The sequence below is a fragment of the Pelobates fuscus genome, chromosome 5 (genome assembly GCF_036172605.1).
Source record: "Pelobates fuscus isolate aPelFus1 chromosome 5, aPelFus1.pri, whole genome shotgun sequence".
NCBI lineage: Eukaryota > Metazoa > Chordata > Amphibia > Anura > Pelobatidae > Pelobates > Pelobates fuscus.
Window position 1 is genome coordinate 332676476 of NC_086321.1, and position 22366 is coordinate 332698841.

General features: G+C 42.5%; 1 protein-coding gene across 1 annotated transcript in view; it reads left to right on the forward strand.

Annotated features, from left to right (window-relative positions):
- The first annotated feature begins 11859 nt into the window (after positions 1 to 11859).
- The window catches only part of PIGU (phosphatidylinositol glycan anchor biosynthesis class U), a 28362-nt gene continuing 17855 nt past the window's right edge, over positions 11860 to 22366 (forward strand). The window contains exons 1-2 of the mRNA XM_063455722.1: positions 11860 to 12007; positions 15116 to 15180. Of these exons, the coding sequence (XP_063311792.1) occupies positions 11878 to 12007; positions 15116 to 15180 (195 nt within the window). The 5' untranslated portion in view covers positions 11860 to 11877. The remainder of the gene's footprint in view (positions 12008 to 15115; positions 15181 to 22366) is intronic.

The following is a 22366-nucleotide window of genomic DNA, read 5'->3' on the forward strand; positions in this document are numbered from 1 at the left end:
GGAATTCCCATACACACACAGCTGTTACACCAGTCACTAGATAATCAATATTATGCCCTTTGGCGAAACTATACAGTCACCCACGCTATAATTCTCTATATATGAATTACCCGTCTATAACACACCCCAGTAACATCGTCTTTTACAAATAGCGGTTACAGTACGGTTAGCATAGGTCAAAGCACAATTTAAGGTCACAATACAATTATTAGTGGTTATGGTGTTAAACATGCAATAGACGACAGTGATTAGTACTTATATACAGTGTCAGTAAATATACAGGGTTATGGTACCGTGCACTATGATACAGCAACACACTATTAACACTCTCGCTAGACGGCTGAGCTCGCGCTATCTAACAAGATATACACTTTACTAAACAATCTTTAACACATTTACAATTCCCAACTAAACTATTGGCCAGTACCTTGAATGGACTACCTAAAACTATGTACACCCGTTTTGGTTAGCCACACTGCCCAAGCACCACATATAGCGAGCTAGAGGACCGAATTTACACAGACGCCTCTTAGTCGATTACTGTCAAAAATCTAGTGGGTTCCAAATTTACACGCCTTCCCACTTAGCCAAGATAGGTTGAGAGCTAGCGAACCGAATTTACACAGGCGCCGCTTAGTCTCCCGGTCCCTCTGACCTAGCGAACGTAATATACACCTTAGAACGCTAGTCTAGACAAGACACCGGTGTCCGGCTAGGGCTATTTACACCAGAACCCCGCCTGACTAACCAAATCAAACGGTCTGACTAAAGAGCGTTCGATTGAGCGGTGCGCCTTCGCTCCTTCCCTCCGACAGAGGGGGCAGATTCCATACACAAATAACCCCTTATGGGCCTACCGCACAATCGGTATACCCCTAGTGGGTCTGCCGTCTAAAACAGCAGTTGTCTTACCTCCTCGTTCCTGAACCTGAGTTCACACTCATCGACGGGGACACCCCAGCACTTCTTACGTAGAGGCCGATGATCTCCTGGACAACAGACCAGTGGCGCCGAGACGAAGGGAGGTCCACGCAGAAGTTCAGGGGTGCAGCCGTAGAGAACGTGGGCAAAGATAGACCGTCTCACGCCTCTGCCTCTCAGCTACCGTTGAACGATGAGCTTCCCGGCCAATGCACCAAATGATACCGGAGAAACTGACGGAAGCAAAGCACAGAGAGATGGACACAGGTTTCTTCAGGAAGGAAGAGATTCTTTATTGGATCACCGATCGGGACTCAGAAGGACTAATGTCACCAAAATACAGCAAGTTCTGAGCCCCGGACAATAGTGCAGGCTCCTTATATAGGCACATAACTCCTCCCATATTAAGCTCCACCCGCACATTCTCTTGACCAATCAATACAAATAAGAATTAACTTCCTGCTTGACCGCATGGCCTGTCCAGCACAATGGAGGAGGGGAATACTACATCCTGTATTCTTGCACATGCTCCTTACACTACTGATCGTATCTTGCCTCGTGCAACCAACTGATCGATACGTCAGCATATGCACGTACACATGCCACGTGGTAATCTCGGCCTACTAAATTTATTTTTACGGAGATTCCACCACATTACGATCTTGTTTAAATTATGTTTTAAGCCTGTTTTTTTATCTTTTAAAAAGTTCAATTGTCCCTCATGTCATGACACTGCATACGAATGTTCAACCACATTAAGCTTGCTAACGTTGTCGTGGCTATGCAAGCCTGTATGTTAGTCCTTTGTTGCACATCAAAATAAAGAATAAAAAAAAAAAAATGCATACGCAAAAATTGGCAATGCTTGATTGTTCTGAATAAGTTCCATTTTTAAATTCGCAGAAATGCATTGTAAAATTTTAACCAGGACATAGGGGTAAACAAGCGAAATGTCAGTATGTCCTTCCTGGTAGAACAATTTATAAATAAATAAACCACATGGTCTCCAACTTTAGCAGACAGACAGTGCCACCTGCAGGATGCAGAACACACTCAATTATCGTAAAAAATCCAGATACTGTAAAAGTGAAAAAAAACGTCAATGAAAAAAAGTCAGATTTTGGCCTAAGAAGGAAAAATGTAATAGGAAAAAAAAATCACAAATGTTGTAGCTTGGCTTAGGAAAAAAAAGTCACATAAAAAATGTCACAAAAACTTTGAATAGAAAAGATCAAATTTTAACTATATACTGATAAGATAAAGTTTTGCCTAGTAAAAAAGTTACAGGTAAGCAATTGAGAGCTTTTCCAAAAATGTGACCGGGAAAAAAGTCACATTGTAATTACAACATAATGTAAATATGGGAGCATTACAGAAAGGTAAAAATTTGAAGATTCATCCACTTGTTTTTTTAAGTAAAGCAATGAAACAAAGCAAGTCAGTCATTTAGAGACAAAACAGTAATGAAATAAAACCTTTAAAGGGACAGTGCAGATTTCAATAGAAATTGGCACTTCCAAATTAACTTTGTCTGTCAGACTACCGGTCATGTTACTTTCTCGTTGTTTAACCCAGTGGAGCTAAACTCAAGGGACGACTTTTGGTCGCCTAAATGACGCTGGACGTCTTAATGCTATGCACGAAGACTTCCAGAGTCACCGGAATCCCAATAGAAAAGCATTGAATAATGCTTTCCTATGGGGAAATCCTAATGCGAGTGCGGCATGCCGCGCATGTGCATTAGGTATCCCACGGCAGAAGGGAAGGAGTGAAGGCGGACTCGAGCCAGCTCCGAGAGACATCAGTGCTGGACCCAGGTAAGTGACATAAGACGTTTTTAACCGAGTTTTAATGAGTTTGTTTTCCTGGCACTGTAGTTTCCCTTTAACAAAAAATCATGAGAAAGTAACTGTGCGGCAAGCACCCCCCACTACAGCTCCTGCGGTGTTCAAATCCACAAACAAGCAAAAAGAATGGAGCTCTGTGGAACCACAATTATTTGTGCACACCAAGGTGCTACTTAATACAGCAAACGTTTTGGGCCTGAAACGTTGCTGTCTTACATTTGCCCTTCATTAAACTTGGGTGTGCACAAATAATTCTGCTTCCGCAGATCTGTTTGAGATCTGCAGCTTTTGCAAAATGTTTTTAGATACACCGCAATCTTAAAATGCATAATTAAATGCATGTATTCTTCATTGGGGGTATATCTACAGTATTTTTATATATTACTATTTTTTATTTGGGCAGTGGGGTATACCTTTACGTCAGTTGTTTAGAGACAAAATATGGCATTGCTAAGGGCAAAAATTCTATATATTTTTTTTCTCACCAAATTCAAGTATTGCTGTTCCACAATTGAAGATTATGCTAGCTTTAGTGTACTATAATCTTAATAATGACAGGAGGCAAATATTTTGCATAATATTTCTTTACTTACTCCAAAGCAGCAAAGAACAAAGAGAAACAAAGAACCAATCAGAAACATGTACAGGGTATTATAGGCACCTATTACTAAGGAGCTTCCTCTTTCTTTGCTACTCTATTACAAGTCAAGTCAGAGTATTGCTTTATTAAACTACTTTGGCTTCGTATTATATCTTGTTCATTTGTGCTTTCCTGTCCCAAATTTATTGTTGTGGCTCTTTCTGTGCAGTTTCAGGGACTCTCCCTGTCCTGTGGTCCTGGGGATTCTATTTTTCGAGGTTATCCCTGTGTTTTGCCTTAAGGGCCTAGGGTGCCCGGTCCTTTCCTATTTATCTCTCCTCTTGTTCCCTAGTTCCGTCTGTCCGAACGGGTTCATTCACGTATAGAACGCTTCTCTTACTAAGCGTTCCTATTGCCCACTGGGTTCTGCCCGTTCTTTAGCGGCCCTATTAGCCATGTACGCTATTCTAAAGCTATTCGCAGATGCAAGCTTTTGGTGGCCATTTTGAATTTCGTCTTGCAAGATCCGAGATGGCCATTGCATTTCTCTGAACCTCGGTACAGAAGACGGAGTTCCAGTTCTCTGGTGCCTAGTCTGTGACCTTGGAGTTGCTACCTTCAACTCAGTCAGTTGTATACTTACTCAGCAAGGGGCCGGGTACAGGTTGGTGACGGTCGGTTAGGTTGTACCTAGTACTCAAGCCTGGGGTGAGCCCCCATTTTAGTGCTGCAGGTTGGTCGCCACTGGACCATTTGCTGAAGCTTATGCACTTCTGGATACAGAAGTCTCTGGACAAGGAGATCCGCAAGAGGATGAGAGCTGAGTGCCCATGCCCTTCACTACCAGACAAGGTGGCCTATAGACCAGAGTTTGTCCAACTCAAGTTATCATTTATGGCCAGAGGTGGCAAGGACCAACTTAAAGGGGTAGAACTGGGGAGTGAAGGATAAGCTCCTGGATGCAATTGGGCCACTAGCATATTAATGTACTTGACAAATTACTCCTATTCTTTATCTGAAATGCGGATATGGTGCGCGAATGGCACATGACATCCATGAATGAACCAAACGTTGTTCTTGTTTAATGGGCAATGCTAATGTGGCCTTCTCTTCAGAGAGACGCCAGGCAGCACTCTTCCATGTAGATGGAAAGCTGCCGGATCTTGGGGCCAAAAAGTTAGGCCCAGAGGCACAAGGCAAGCAGTTTGGAGAGGCATTTGTAAAAGAACTTAACAAGCATGTCAACATCTTTACATCCTTGAATAAAGCACAATGCCCAATGAGGAAAGTATTTAGAAGCAACCCCTGCAGTGTTATTTTTAGGAAGGGCTCGTCAGCAGCGGGGTCACAACCATTTTTTTTCAGGAACATGTTTCTTGTGAGGAAGAAGACAGGAGAATTTTGTCTGATCATCAATTTGAGAGAGTTAAACGCCTATGTCGTTTACCGCCACTTCAAAATGGAAGGGATTCAGCTTTTTTGAGACCTACTTCAATAGTGTGATTGGTTCACTCGCCTCAACCCCAAAAATGCGTAATTCTCAGTACGAAAACAGTCACCCTTTCCTTCGGTTCCTATGGCAGGGAGCTCCATGGTAATGTACTTGCTTCCCGGTTGGAGTAAGCTCAGCACCTGCTTTACGAAGGTCCTAAAACCGGTGGTTGCCCACCTCAGGGCGCAAGGCATAAGATGTATCATATACCTCTACGACATCCTACTTTTTTGCATTTGCGGCTAATTTGTCTACAAATTAACCCATTCAGCGGTCTTAAGAGGCTTAACCCAGTGGTCAATAGAAGCACTGAAGAGACGCATTCTGTGCGCAAATTAAACCGTTCGGGTGTGTTTTTGGACGGCCGTTTGAAGCAGAGCAGTGGGCAATAGGAGCACTGAACGCTAGAATGGGTTTGGTGTGCTGTACACCTGCACGAGGTTGCAGACGCGCAAACATAAAGAGAGACTGAAGCGCCGCCGCCGTGTGCTGAACGCGTTTGGCACAGCGAATGAGCACACAGGAGTGGCGATTGTAACAGGAGGTTAAGTGGAACTGGGGGACAAGGGGTGAGAGAATAGGAAAGGACCGGAAACCCTAGGTCTCTACCAGAAGTGGCCCTTAAGGCCAACCACAGGGATAACCCTGCAAATCACAACCCACGGTAGCCCAGTTAAAGGACCACTCTAGGCACCCAGACCTCTTCAGCTTAATGAGGTGGTCTGGGTGCCAGGTCCCTCTAGGATTAACCCTTTTTTTTTTATAAACATAGCAGTTTCAGAGAAACTGCTATGTTTATACTGAGGGTTAATCCAGCCTCCAAATCCTCTAGTGGCTGTCTCATTGACAGCCGCTAGAGGCGCTTGCGTGCTTCTCACTGTGAAAATCACAGTGAGAGCACGCAAGTGTCCATAGGAAAGCATTGTAAATGCTTTCCTATGCGACCGGCTGAATGCGAGCGCGGCTCCTGCCGCGCATGCGCATTCAGCCGATGACGTCGCAAGGAAGAAGGAGAGGAGGAGGAAAGCTCCCCGCCCGGCGCTGGAGAAAGAGGTAAGTTTAACCCCTTCCTCCCCCCAGAGCCCGGCGGGAGTGGGTCCCTGAGGGTGGGGGCACCCTCAGGGCACTCTAGTGCCAGGAAAACGAGTGTGTTTTCCTGGCATTAGAGTGGTCCTTTAACCCCTTAAGGACCAAACTTCTGGAATAAAAGGGAATCGTGACATGTCACACATGTCATGTGTCCTTAAGGGGTTAAGGGAGAGTTCCTAAAATACAACAGAAATAGATATTACAGTGCTCCCAGTAATGTGCAGTGTGTACTGAGATATTACAGACTCAGAGCTCCCAGTAATATGCAGTGTATACTGGGATATTACAGAGCTCCCAGTAATATGCAGTGTGTACTGAGATATTACAGCGCTCCCAGTAATGTGCAGTGTATACTGGGATATTACAGAGCCCCCAGTAATGTGCAGTGTATACTGGGATATTACAGAGCTCCCAGTAATGTGCAGTGTGTACTAGGATATTACAGCGCTCCCAGTAATGTGTAGTGTATACTGGGATATTACAGAGCCCCCAGTAATGTGCAGTGTATATTGGAATATTACAGCGCTCCCAGTAATGTGCAGTGTACACTGGGATATTACAGAGCTCCCAATAATATGCAGTGTATACTGGGATATTACAGCGCTCCCAGTAATGTGCAGTGTACACTGGGATATTACAGCGCTCCCAGTAATGTGCAGTGTACACTGGGATATTACAGCGCTCCCAGTAATGTGCAGTGTACACTGGGATATTACAGAGCTCCCAGTAATGTGCAGTGTGTACTGGGACAAAAATAGAGGAAAACAGAACAAAACAGAGGTGCCCAGGTATTAGCCCCTTAAGACCGCAGGGCGTTCTATGCCGTCCTTATTTAGATGGCTCTAAATGCCGCAGGGCGGCATAGAACCGCGGTATGGAGACTCACCTGGGAGCCCAGGATGTCCCTCTCTGTCCTCTTCGGCCCCCCTGGGCCATGTGATCGCGAAATAAAACATGTTAAATCAGTGTAAAAATAAATAATATATACTTAGATCATATATATATATATACACACACATATACACACATACACTGTCTAAGTGTATTTTAATATTAATATATACATAATTATATATATATTAATATCAAAATACACGTACAATGATATTGATTAAATATATATAGAATTTTCATTATATATATTTATATATAATAAAAAATAAATAAATATGTAAATACATTAAATAATAAAATGAAATTTTTTAAAAAATATATAAATAAAAAATATATATACATGTGGAATTTCGTTCTAACTGTATTTTAAAATTAATATATATATATTTATATCAAAATACATGTAGAACGAAACAATATTTATATCTATATACATAAGTATATACGTATATATTACCATATATATACCTATATATAAATAATAAAAAAAATTATATACATTTATATATATATATATATATATATATAATAATAATAATTCTACGTATATATTTATGTAATAATTTTACGTAATTAGGTCGTTTTATTAATTACAATTTGCGGGACCTGCCTGACAACCCAGGCCAAAAGTTCAGGGAATTTAATTTGCTAGCACTATATTTAACCCTGTAACTTTCCAAGACACCATAAAACCTGTACATGGGGGGTACTTTTTTACTCAGAAGACTTCGCTGAACACAAATAATAGTGTTTCGAAACAGTAAAATGTATTACAACAACGATATCGTCAGTGACAGTGAAATGTTTTGCATTTTTCACACACAAATGGCACTTACACTGACGATATAATTGTTGTGATACGTTTTACTGTTTTGAAACACTAATATTTGTTGTAGTTGTTATGCTGCCAGGAGGCCCCTGGAGGCTCACTTACCTTCAGGAGTTAAACTGTTTCTCTAACGGTTTAACCCCAAAGATGCCTCCAGCAGCGATGTCAACTCCCCCCCCCCCTCCACCCACCCCCCCAGGTGGCATATGGCTTCAGAATTTTCAATTTCAGAAATGGTGGAGTCACCTCTCTCAAGCCTATTTAGTGATTGGGGAGCAGTGGCGGATCCGGGGGGAGGGCAAAGGGGCAATTGCCCCCCCCCCCCGAGATTCTCCCCTGCCGGCTAATGCAGGGCTGGCATTGTCCAAGCTCCAGCCCTGCAATGTGCCTGCGGACCGGGGAGGGAGATATGAAATCTCCCTCCCCGGTCCGCAGGCACTGTGCTGGCAGTCGGCAGGGGAGGGGGAGGGAGTGAGAGAGGACCCGGGATCTCAGCCTGCAGCTCCTCCGGATCCTTCTCTCGCGAGCACGGAGCGTTGCCTCGGTTACCATGGAGCGCGGGCTAGAGTTCACTTTCACCACTGGACCACCAGGGATTCCCCACTAGACCACCAGGGATCCAGAAATGTCCCCCCTCCTCCCAGTAAAGGTAAGAAGCCTCCCTACCCTCCTTCCCCCCATACACACACTACACACACTGCCCCCATACACACACTGCCCCACAAACACTGCCCCCATACACACACTACAGACACTGTCCCACAAACACTACCCCTCATACACACACTACCCCACAAACACTGCCCCCATACACACACTACACACACTGCCCCACAAACACTGCCCCCATACACACACTGCCCCCCATACACACACTACACACACTGCCCCCAATACACACACTGCCCCCATACACACACTACACAGACTGCCCCACAAACATTGCCCCCATACACACACTGCCCCCCATACACACACACACTACACACACTGCCCCCATACACACACTACACACACTGCCCCACAAACACTGCCGCCATGCACACACTACAAACACTGCCCCACAAACACTGCCCCCCATGCACACAATGCACATCTACAGGGAGTGCAGAATTATTAGGCAAATTAGTATTTTGACCACATCATCCTCTTTATGCATGTTGTCTTACTCCAAGCTGTATAGGCTCGAAAGCCTACTACCAATTAAGCACATTAGGTGATGTGCATCTCTGTAATGAGAAGGGGTGTGGTCTAATGACATCAACACCCTATATCAGGTGTGCATAATTATTAGGCAACTTCCTTTCCTTTGGCAAAATGGGTCAAAAGAAGGACTTGACAGGCTCAGAAAAGTCAAAAATTGTGAGATATCTTGCAGAGGGATGCAGCACTCTTAAAATTGCAAAGCTTCTGAAGCGTGATCATCGAACAATCAAGCGTTTCATTCAAAATAGTCAACAGGGTCGCAAGAAGCGTGTGGAGAAACCAAGGCGCAAAATAACTGCCCATGAACTGAGAAAAGTCAAGCGTGCAGCTGCCAAGATGCCACTTGCCACTTGCCACCAGTTTGGCCATATTTCAGAGCTGCAACATCACTGGAGTGCCCAAAAGCACAAGGTGTGCAATACTCAGAGACATGGCCAAGGTAAGAAAGGCTGAAAGACGACCACCACTGAACAAGACACACAAGCTGAAACGTCAAGACTGGGCCAAGAAATATCTCAAGACTGATTTTTCTAAGGTTTTATGGACTGATGAAATGAGAGTGAGTCTTGATGGGCCAGATGGATGGGCCCGTGGCTGGATTGGTAAAGGGCAGAGAGCTCCAGTCCGACTCAGACGCCAGCAAGGTGGAGGTGGAGTATTGGTTTGGGCTGGTATCATCAAAGATGAGCTTGTGGGGCCTTTTCGGGTTGAGGATGGAGTCAAGCTCAACTCCCAGTCCTACTGACAGTTTCTGGAAGACACCTTCTTCAAGCAGTGGTACAGGAAGAAGTCTGCATCCTTCAAGAAAAACATGATTTTCATGCAGGACAATGCTCCATCACACGCGTCCAAGTACTCCACAGCGTGGCTGGCAAGAAAGGGTATAAAAGAAGAAAATCTAATGACATGGCCTCCTTGTTCACCTGATCTGAACCCCATTGAGAACCTGTGGTCCATCATCAAATGTGAGATTTACAAGGAGGGAAAACAGTACACCTCTCTGAACAGTGTCTGGGAGGCTGTGGTTGCTGCTGCACGCAATGTTGATGGTGAACAGATCAAAACACTGACAGAATCCATGGATGGCAAAGAAGTGTCCTTGAGTGTCCTTGCAAAGAAAGGTGTCTATATTGGTCACTGATTTGTTTTTGTTATGTTTTTGAATGTCAGAAATGAATATTTGTGTTGAGATGTTATATTGGTTTCACTGGTAAAAATAAATAATTGAAATGGGTATATATTTGTTTTTTGTTAAGTTGACTAATAATTATGCACAGTAATAGTCACCTGCACACACAGATATCCCCCTAAAATAGCTATAACTAAAAACAAACTAAAAACTACTTCCAAAAATATTCAGCTTTGATATTAATGAGTTTTTTGGGTTCATTGAGAACATGGTTGTTGTTCAATAATAAAATTAATCCTCAAAAATACAACTTGCCTAATAATTCTGCACTCCCTGTATACACACACTGCCACCCATACACACACTACTTACACTGCCCCCCATACACACACTGCCCCAAACACACATACACTGTAACTCTCACACACACTTCACCGCTCACACACACACACTGCACCTTTCACACACACTTCACCCCTAACACATACCACTGCTCCTATGCCCTATATCCCAGCAGACCCCAGGTAAGTTGTCAAACTGTTCTTAAACGGTTTGACTACTTACTCTGGGATGGGATCCTGGCACTATGAGCGCCATAACTACTACACTGAGCTGTAGTGGTTATTGTGCCTGGATTATTTCTTTAAATAATCTACAAATGCCCATCCCGAGATCAGGCTCTGGATCCGCCATTGTTGGGGAGTCACTGAATCAACCAAATCAGCCAATCAACGGCGCCCCTGCCCGGCGGCACTCTGCCGGATGCCTTCTTGGGAGGAGTGGACATCGCCACTGGAGGCAACTTTGGGGTTAAACTGTGCGAGAACGGTTTAACCCCTGAAGGTAAGAGTGCCTCTAGGGTCCTCCTGCCACCATAACAACCTCATTGAGATGAAGTTGTTTTGGTGCCTGGAGTGTCCCTTTAAGCCTGCCTCTACTAGAGGCGCTTCCTGCTACTTCATCGAGTTTTACTCTGCGAAACTACGCTGCAGTCCAGTGTCTTCAAATCCCCAATTGGAAAGCATTGAATTAATGCTTTCCTATGAGGAAGGTCTAATGCCTGAACCTTATGTGAATCTCCTCCCCGCGCTGATGTTGGAGGAGGCGGAGACAGAGCAGTGCTGGAATAAGGTAAGCGCGAAAAAAAACCAAACATTTTTTTAACCCTTTATTTGCTGGAGGGCAAGGGGGGAGGAGGGGTGAAGCTTTGTACTCCTAACACTAAAGTGGTCCTTGAAGACACAAGCGGCAAAGAATAGAAAACTGAAAAAAAACAAAAATACGTAAGAGAGCTGCGTTAATCCGACAGTAATCCTCCAAGTCTATTTAGACTTGTGCAGAAGTTTGTTTAGAAACGTTTGCCTAAATCAAACACCTTTTTAATTTACGCCTGGGTGAATCGAGATTTACTTGAGGAGTCCTATGCACTGAATGAGAACTAAACTTTGGCACACGCCTATTGCATACCCTCTCAAACTGCATTAATGCTAACAATCTACGTTTATCGCCCTTTATAAATATGCAAAATAATTTTTAATTAATCATGACTGTGCAATGCCAATTTTTATTGCAGATTCCTTTTATGTGATTAAATAGATGTATAATTGTTATTTTTAATGTAAAACCACTCTTTCTGTAACTATAAGACCATTTCTGTGACAGGTTAGTACTGGCAGGTAGGTGGTTGCTAACTGACTGACAGGTGACTGGTATAATGTCCCTTAGAACTGGCAGACAGTTCTTCAGGTCATCCCGGAAAAGGGAATCGTGCTTCGCAACGTATACATGGAGTTGTAGTTTTTCTCTCTGTCGACCTAAGCGCTTCATGGCGCTATAGAACTACAAGTCCCGTGAACCACCGCGAGTCCTGAGCCTGCCTGCTCCAGGAAGATGGCGGCTCCTTTGGTGCTGGTAGTACTGGTGTCCGTGACTATAAGGGCTATTTTGTTTCGGTCCAGCTTGGCAGGGTTTATCTCTGAACGGGTGGAGGTCGTATCTCCGTTGAACTCATGGAAGAGAGGTAAATGGGGCTGGTTTGGGCTATTAGTGAGCTGCATAGGGCTCATGGAATGTGTCTGATATAGGTGATAGAGCATGGTATTGAAAGGGAGTGGTGGTGGTGGTGGTGTGATGATGGTGTCTATGGCAAGGTGCTGGGTGCAATTAACGTGGGGGGATCTGGTGCTCAGAATATATGTGTGTGCATAAAATAAATATATATAATTTGGAAAAAGTGAAAGTGGAAAAATAAGTAACATAATTTATTGAAAAATATAAAAAGAAAATGTAACACTAAATTAAGAAAATAAATGTAACAAAATAAACCTATATTTTGGGAAAGAGAGAATATATATATCTCCATCCAAATAGATGTAAGGGAGCACTCTAGGTCTTCAATATAGTGGGGGGAAACAGGTATTTATTGTGTTTCAAGAATACATCAACTGTGCAAAAAATTGACGTTTCGACCTTCCTGGGGTTTTTATCCAGATCACAGAAAACCGTGAAACTATAAATAGAAAAGTAAAGCATGGATTTGGGGGGAAATAATGCCATTGAAGGATTCGGGTGACTTAAAGGGACACTCCAGACACCCAGACCACTTCTGCCCATTGGAGTGGTCTGGGTGGCAACTCCCACTACTCTTAACCCTGCAACTGTAATTATTGCAGTTTTTGCGCATTAGGTTTCCACAGCCGGCGGGCGGGATCAGTCTCGCCCACCGGCTGACGTGATTACTGGGAGGAGCGACGCCGACCCGAAACCACCACCGGCGGGGTCTCAGGTAAGTGACCTGAAGGGGTTTTCACCCCTTCAGCTACCTGGGAAGGAGAGGGTACCTGCATTTTCCTGGCACTGGAGTTTTCCTTTAATAAACCTTGGGACTTGAACACATTATTTTCCCCTAAATTACACTTCGCTTTTGTTTTATATTTTATATCAGTTTTTTTTATAGGGTTATAGCCAGTTTTTGTGTTAGGGCTTACCTACAGAAAGGACCGCACAAGGTCACATGTATCCCAGACTACCTGAGATTAGTGGTAGCTGCTACTGTTAATTCAGTTTGGGAGAGGGGCTAAGAGGTGGCAGCTACATATAGCCTTCTGAGTATGTAACTTCCATCTGGGTGAATGGTTTATGAACGTCTCAGAAATCCTAGTGTTACTTTACCCTATTTTCACACTTTTTAGTATTGTGTGTCTTCTATTCCATTTTGTGCAGCATTGGGACCTTTCCTGGATAAACTTGTTTAGACAAATCCCTTTTGGCTGCGTTGAACGAATTACATGCCTGTTAAACGATGAATGAATTGATATTGTGTGCTGTGATTTTTATATATAAGGACTTATCGTATAAGTGACTGATATTGTACATCCACCTAATGTGCCGAATACACAAGATCTACAATCTGTCTTTTTCTTAGATTGAAAATAGGCTCAGGTTTAGAATGGGATAAAGCAAATTCAAAAAAATATTTTTTTTACTTTTTACATTAGAGAGAGAGAGAGAATACTTAAAGGAACACTCTGAGTCCTAACCAACTGCAGTGCTTATGTTGCCAGGAATGCCCTTGCACCACCCCAGCATGACCTGTAAAACCATTTTGGCACAGGTTGACACTTACCATGGTTCCACCGTTAGCCTATTCTGTGTCTTGTCTAATGCGAGCTTGAGAAGCCAAATGTCAGCTTGTGCACTACACATACTTATTGTACTCCTTCATTGAATGAATGCCTTCATCAGCATTCAGTGCACCTGATTAAGAAGACCGCAGGCGACCAGTAGAACCAAGGTAACAGGAAAACCATGATAAAACCGTTTTGTCAGATTACACTGGGAAAGCATTACTGTTTCTCATGGACAATGCGGCAAGGCGCTCTGGGGGCTAAAGCCTGGATATGTGGCTCTTTAGTCCTCAATCTGTATAATTGGCACAAGTGTACAAGTTGATAATGCTGTGGTGTTGTTTTTAAATTCCATTTTTAAAGCAACACTATAACATTTGGAATCTAAATAAGTATTCCTAATGCCATAGTGCCCTAGTCACCGTTTAGCTTGCCAGGCCAAAGCTGCCAGGGTGTGTGTAAAATAAATATATGGGGAAAAAAAAAAGTCTTTCTCCCTCCTCAGGGTAGCTCCGCCACGTTGCATGCGATCACCATGGAAAGCATTGGGAGGCTAGTGTGCATGCGCAGCCAAACCCACTGAATGAATCAAATGGCGTCTATGAGACCATCTATTCAAATAGCAGTGTTTTATTCTACTATTTCATTGAGGCACATTTTGTGGCAAGTTAATCCTGCAATAAAAGCATTGCCATTCCTGCAAAATGGCAATGTTTTCAGTCGCATTGTAAAACTGGGTGGGGGAGATGCCTATAGTGTACCTGCTTGTCCAAACCAGCTACCTGTAATAAAAAAGATCTTTAGTGTAGTGGGCGAAGGAGAGGAGGTGCTGGGGAATAGAACTTCTCTATTTGGTATTGAACATCTGGCTCTGCAACATATGATGATTTTTCACTATGCTTTCATTCAGAACCTGAAGAGCACCAGCAGCACTGTTCACGCTTAGAACAGAAAGGACATAATAGAGAGAGAGGTGGTGATAGGAGCCATTGAGTTTTCTTTTAGGCTCAAGCCCCAAGTGATTCTGAAACTTGGCATCACCCATAGTCTCTTCTATTCTTTTGCAATATGTGCCATGGCTGTTCCAGGAATGAATTAGATTGTGATGGCATTTGATAAATCCTGCATATTATTTTAAAAAGAAAATGGAACATTCAATGAAATAGTCTAGATTCTGGAGAAGTGGGAGTTCCCTTTTAAACAGGATTTATGTTGCAACAAAGATTACACCGTGCTGGTTTATGGTGAATTATTCTTCTCAATAAAACATAATCGTCTTACAGTTCTGCACATTCTTAACTTTTGCTGCTTTCAGAAAAAAATTCTGAATAGGTCCCCATATTTTTTGCGTTGGAATGTATATAAAATTATTGGCGTTTGATGGCCTGTATGTCACCTTTTGGGTTTGTTTCTGCACTAAGGGATTTTGGATATTTACTATTGAACCTGTCCTTGAGGATTGCAACAATCAAATTAGCTTACCCTGTTTTTGTTTCTTGCAGTGGTAGAAGGTATGTCACTTTTGGACCTCGGAGTGTCCCCTTACTCTGGAGATGTCTTTCACGAAGTAAGTAACTAGCATCTATTAGGAGAATAGTACTCATGGTTCTTTATAAATTATGACAATAATAAATACATATATTATTTGGTTCCCACAACCATAATGTACCATAGTGGGTATAGTACTTTGATATATTAAGATTTTTGTTGTTGTTGTTATTTTTCGATATTGTAATATTTTGAGGAGGAAAAAAATCAATTGAAATATTAAATCATTTGGAAAGCTTATCCAATAACAATACATTGAGGTCATAGTGTTTGATAAATTTCCATAGAATGCAGGACCAAATTTAGGATCCAGAGAATACCTTATTTGTCTTAAAATCTCCCACATTTTATTAATTTAAGATGGTGCCTATGGAGACCAACTCCTTAGCTTCCTTGTTTGAGGACAGCCTAACTCCTACAAGGCTTAGCTGTTCTCAGTTACGTGCAGACACACATTGGATCATTGCTCTAGTGGATCCTGCCCCACCAGCCGAAGCAGATATAAAGGCCTTAATTGGGAGGAGGTAGCTATATTCAGTAGTTGTATAGTTGCATAGTTGTGGAGGAGGAGCAGAGGAGTACTAAAATGATAGAGCGCTCGTGTGAGGAACTAACTCTGCCAGGTTTGGAACCCTGGTTTCCATGCTGCTGATCCTCTTCCTTACCAGTTCACCAGCCTTCCTTTTGCAGATGTACCTGAGATCTGATAACCTTGATTCTACAAGCAATGATATTAGTGCCAACTCTCTTGGTGTCTGGTTCTTGGCCTATTGAAGCCACTTCCTGTCTCTGTACCTTTGCCAGATTGTGGTTTCTGTATGCTATAATCAATCTTGTTCCTATTTCTCCTACCTGTTGCTGAATTTGGACCGTTTGACTTTGCTGCTTTTCCTTCCCACTGACCTCGGATTGCCTTACTACGATTACCATCTTACTGTTCCAGTCTCTCATCTATGCTTAAGACCATACGGCCACTCAAGGCTCAGGGGCTTAATAACCTGGGCAATGAGTGGCTACTTCTGGCAGAAAACATTGCTGCTCTGGCTGCTGGACTCCAAACCTTTGTAACATCAATATCATTACACCTCGGCTTAAAAAAAAACCAAAAACACTTTGCAGACTTGATAATCTGCATGACCAACATGGAGGACACAGCCAAAGCCAGGAAACTTCTAAAGGGGGTCCCCTGATTCCTTTACCAACGAGGAACTATGTTATGTCCGACGGCTCCACTCTACTTTACTGTCAAATAAGCGGGCTAAACAGACATACAAAGGGAGAGAAGTCTGTCCTAAAGATAAAACACAATATGGTGGTATTGGTATCGAAAAGACACTCCTAATTATGGCACAAAGGTATAGTGTGCTATAGAGGTAAAAGTTAAAAATTGATACTTTAATATATTGGGAAGACACGTTCCTATCGTAAACTGTCACCAATTCATAGGTACAGTATATCCTGGCTGGCTCTCAGCTATCAGTCGGAATTACTGACATAAGAAAAATTGAGGCTTATACATAGGGGATGAGAGGGGGAAAAAACAGAGAGGAGGGAAAGAAACAACATAAAAATATATATAAACAGAGTTTGTAAGGTTGTTCAATAATGTGAACAAATATGTCGTTATTTAGTACAAGAAAGTATATGTATCAAATGAACATATGTATCTTAATTTTAATTCAATTGTAACTGAATAGCTGTGGCTACTCTGTTCTCCAATATTCAAGAAGGATTGACCTGGTAGAAAGCTGTTCAAGACAATACTCGATTATTCATATCTGTCGGTCGAGAGGTCTCTAGTATTTATAGAGCTAGACGTGTATGCCAGTTTGAGCGGGCTCAAAAGTGCCGTGGCAAATCACGGGGTAGTAATTGGGAGGCGGTCAGTACAGAGTGTTAGCTGACTAAATCATAAGTGTGGTGCTGAACCTTCCGATTGGTGCGACCAGTGATCTATAGAGGTAATAATGAACGTGGTTAACTGATGATAGCCTACTCCTTTTCCATATATAGGGGGCTACTCAGTTAATATGTGTCAAAGCACGAGTTCAGAGAGGATAATGAAGCAAATAAAGAGACAAATTTATCTATGTACATATACTAGGTAATCTGTATACAAATTAACCACTATCTTGCTCCTGGATATTCTGCCGTAATGAGACAGATAGCGGAATAAATACTAAGGTTGGTTCGTATACAAGATGACCTCTATGGTATTATGCCGTACTTAGATAAGTAAAGCAGAATGCCTACTGGGAATAGTCAGTGCATAGCCTGTCCATTGGATCGCTTCTAGACATGCTGCTTGGCAATGTAAAGTTAGTAAGACAAGTCATGAAATACGTACTTAGAGTGATCAGACTTTTATCCACTCACTTCCTCCGAGATATTTAGTTTGGAGCAAAGTGGATGTAAGACTGATGGGTGTGCAGTGTCACTACTGACTTGCTACTGAAAATCTTGCCGAGCAGTATATAACGCTATCTCGTCGGAACGGATAGCTCAGTGATTATCGTCAGCTTTTCTACTTTAAATAGCTAGAGACTTTAAAGAAAGGAAAGTGCCTTCGAGGGCACTAGTAATAGTAAAGGAAGAATATTGAAGACTTTGCCAATGCATAAAATAAGCCGTGGCAAAAGTAGCTAGGAGGTTAGAAATAAAGACCATCGGTCGGTCAGTTATTCCACACTGCTTATCGCTGAACTGAATGCCCCAATACCTTGGTCGGTAACTCAGATAAGTATAATTGCTGAAGTTTTCGAAAGGGGGGCAAACCTGTATTCAGTGTTTCTAGTAAGTGTGCAGAATAATGTCGGAGAACCCGACGCGCGTTTCGCCCTGTTTAGGGGCTCGTCAGGGGGAAATTACTCCCTCCAGTGGTGGAGTTTATAAATCCCGCCCTTGCAGCTGATTGGTCCGATTTCGGCTGCCTGGGAATGGTGATCTACGGTGGCTCAGTGGGATAAAAAATGTAATGAACACACTAGTTTAAATTGTAAAGTATATATGCCAGAATTATTGTATATCTATGGTCCTAATGCAAGACAAGTCATGAAATACGTACTTAGAATAAGAGCCAATAAGAGCATTCTCAGGAACTTAGACAAAACTGTCTCATTTCTTGACATTCCCATTACAGGGGACACCAATAACCCTGAACCCAGTGTCCCTATCTCAAATCCTTTTTTAGACCAGGTACAGCCACACCAACTGCGAGGTCGCCTGAGAGACAGGGACCGATGGTCATACAAGTCCCAAAATCGGACCCAAAGACAGTAACAACTATGAAAATAATTAATCTCTTCGATTTTCAACTCTCAGCACACCATAGAAGTTTGCTGAACAAGGGATTATCTTTTGTACCGACACCCATCTGTAATAAGTTTAACTGGGCCAAGGATCTCAACCTCTTTGGGAGAAAATTAGCTCTCAACATCATGCATGCCAAAAAAGATCAAGCAGCAGCAAATGAACTAGGTTTAACCACCCGGGATTATGAACTGTCCAAAACATTAGACAGTCTTCTGCAATAAAACAATCCTATGAGACCCCTGACAGACTTTAAGCCACCAAGCTATTTTACCCCCAATTTCTCAGACACCCCCCATGTGGACTTATTTTTACAGATGTCATTTAATGAATTTGAGACTAATGAGAATCTGTATCGCGGAAAAAGTAATTTAAGTTTCTCTGAACGTAGAGCTTTAAAAGAATTGCAAAAACAACCTGACCTAATAATTAAACCAGCCGATAAAGGTGGAAATATTGTGCTCCTAAACCGTTCAGAATATGTCCATATGTGTATGTCTCATCTGAATGACACCACATACTACAGAACACTCCCCTCTGACCCCACCAACGTCTACATTAATGAACTCGAGATTTTACTACAGGATGCTCTCAGTCAACAGATCATCAACCAGGAAGAACTTAAATTTCTATGCCCAAATAGAACCCCCACCATCGCGACATTTTACTGTCTACCGAAAGTACATAAGGGTATTCGACCTCCCCCCGGCAGACCCATCGTCTCTGGAAACAAATGCTTGACCGAATCCCTGAGTAAATTTATTGAAAGGATCCTGCATCCCCTAGTACTGAAACTACCGTCCTATCTTCAGGACACAAAGTCTACTCTACTTATGTTGCAGAACATGACTGTCCCCCCTTACACACAACTGGCCAGTTTAGATGTGGTCTCTCTATACACTAACATACCCCACCAGATGGGACTGAGGGCCTGCAGGTTCTTTCTAAACCATACCTCATATAACGACTCTCAAAAGGATTTCATCTTGGCTTCATTAGAGTTTGTTTTGACGCACAATTATTTTTTGTTCAATGGCTCTTACTACCTTCAGATCTCCGGCACAGCTATGGGGACAGCGTGTGCACCCACATATGCCAATCTATTCTTGGGATGGTGGGAGCAACATGTCGTCACCACCACAAGGTTCAGCCGGTTTCATGAATTTATCTTAACCTGGCATGGGTATATAGATGACATGTTGCTCTTTTGGACAGGCTCTGTGACCATGTTCGAAGATTTCGTCAAAATGCTAAACGTCAACGATATCAATCTTAGATTGACGCATGTGATTGACGAGCACCAATTAGTGTTCCTGGACCTCAAGATCCTTTTGGAAGAAGACGGAACCATTCAGACCGAACTCTTTAGAAAGGAAACTTCTACAAACAGTCTCCTACATTGGACCAGTCACCACCCCTACCGGCTCAAATTCTCTATCCCTTATGGTCAGTATCTAAGGGCAAGACGGAATTGCTCCAAAGATGAGACCTTTTTATGAAGAATGCCGACTTCTCAAATCCCGTTTCAAAGAACTACAATACCCAAATCGGGTTCTTAAACAGGCATTTCAGCGAGCAAGTGGCACGGATAGACACTCCAGCCTTCATTTCACTAGACCTGTACAAGATTCCAAGACTCCCCGCTGTATTGCCACCTTCGACCAAGGCTGGGAACATATGACTAACATCTTCAAAAGGAATTGGCCTATCCTCCAACATGACCCTATCCTTCAAAAAATATTACCCAGCCACCCATCTCTAACAGCACGGAGACCTTCCAACCTACAGGATCAACTGGTCCACAGCCACCTCTCCTCCCCTTCAGCACCATCAAACTGGCTCTCTGACCTAAAAGGAACCTTTAAATGCGGCCACTGTAAAGCCTGCCAGTATATCTCACCTACTAAGTCGGCGGTTTCTACCCAAACGCGGATCAGCATTGTTACCAACGCTTTGATAAATTGTGGCACCACTCGTCTCATTTATCTTATTACTTGTAGCTGTGGGATCCAGTATATCGGCAAGACCTTCCAACAGTTTAGACGAAGGATCCTGCAGCACATCAATTCCATCAAGAATACCCTTACTCCAACCACAGTAGCACGACACGTTCTTAATTTTCACAATGGCATTGTTGACAATTTACGATTTCAGGCCATTGAGAAACTAGTGCCTAACCCAAGGAAAGGTGATTTTAACAAAATTCTACTACAAAAAGAATCCCACTGGATTTTCACCTTCAAGACTTTAGCCCCTCACGGTCTAAACGAAGATTTTAACTATACACCATTTATCCACCAGTAATTGGAGGTTATTGAGTAGTACTATAACCACTCTCCCTCCACTGGTCTCTCGTTACAAAATTATCCCTGCACTCAAAATGGTGCTTGTATATACTTCATGTCCCTATACATCAAATTGTGATGAGCAATTGGTGAGATTTACTGTTATTGATCTCAGTAATGACTGGAAGTAAACAATCATTGATCCTTGAATTACATCTGTATCAAAAGATCATCTCCTATAATCTAATCGAATTGTTTTATCTCATATATGGGTACAACATCTATGAATTCAACTCTATGCCTTTAAGTAGAGGTGTCTTATCAACTGAGTAGGTATTTATATACATTTCTTACACACTCAATCACCTCAAAGCATAACATAGGACCTCCTTTATTACACCATTCCGAAATAGTCTTTAACATTTCAGGGATAGGCATTAGGACCATAGATATACAATAATTCTGGCATATATACTTTACAATTTAAACTACTGTGTGTTCATTACATTTTTGATCCCACTGAGCCACCGTAGATCACCATTCCCAGTCAGCCGAAATCGGACCAATCAGCTGCAAGGGCGGGATTTATAAACTCCACCACTGGAGGGAGTAATTTCCCCCTGACGAGCCCCTAAACAGGGCGAAACGCGCGTCGGGTTCTCCGACATTATTCTGCACACTTACTAGAAACACTGAATACAGGTTTGCCCCCCTTTCGAAAACTTCAGCAATTATACTTATCTGAGTTACCGACCAAGGTATTGGGACATTCAGTTCAACGATAAGCAGTGTGGAATAACTGACCGACCGATGGTCTTTATTTCTAACCTCCTAGCTACTTTTGCCACGGCTTATTTTATGCATTGGCAAAGTCTTCAATATTCTTCCTTTACTATTACTAGTGCCCTCGAAGGCACTTTCCTTTCTTTAAAGTCTCTAGCTATTTAAAGTAGAAAAGCTGACGATAATCACTGAGCTATCCGTTCCGACGAGATAGCGTTATATACTGCTCGGCAAGATTTTCAGTAGCAAGTCAGTAGTGACACTGCACACCCATCAGTCTTACATCCACTTTGCTCCAAACTAAATATCTCGGAGGAAGTGAGTGGATAAAAGTCTGATCACTCTAAGTACGTATTTCATGACTTGTCTTACTAACTTTACATTGCCAAGCAGCATGTCTAGAAGCGATCCAATGGACAGGCTATGCACTGACTATTCCCAGTAGGCATTCTGCTTTACTTATCTAAGTACGGCATAATACCATAGAGGTCATCTTGTATACGAACCAACCTTAGTATTTATTCCGCTATCTGTCTCATTACGGCAGAATATCCAGGAGCAAGATAGTGGTTAATTTGTATACAGATTACCTAGTATATGTACATAGATAAATTTGTCTCTTTATTTGCTTCATTATCCTCTCTGAACTCGTGCTTTGACACATATTAACTGAGTAGCCCCCTATATATGGAAAAGGAGTAGGCTATCATCAGTTAACCACGTTCATTATTACCTCTATAGATCACTGGTCGCACCAATCGGAAGGTTCAGCACCACACTTACGATTTAGTCAGCTAACACTCTGTACTGACCGCCTCCCAATTACTA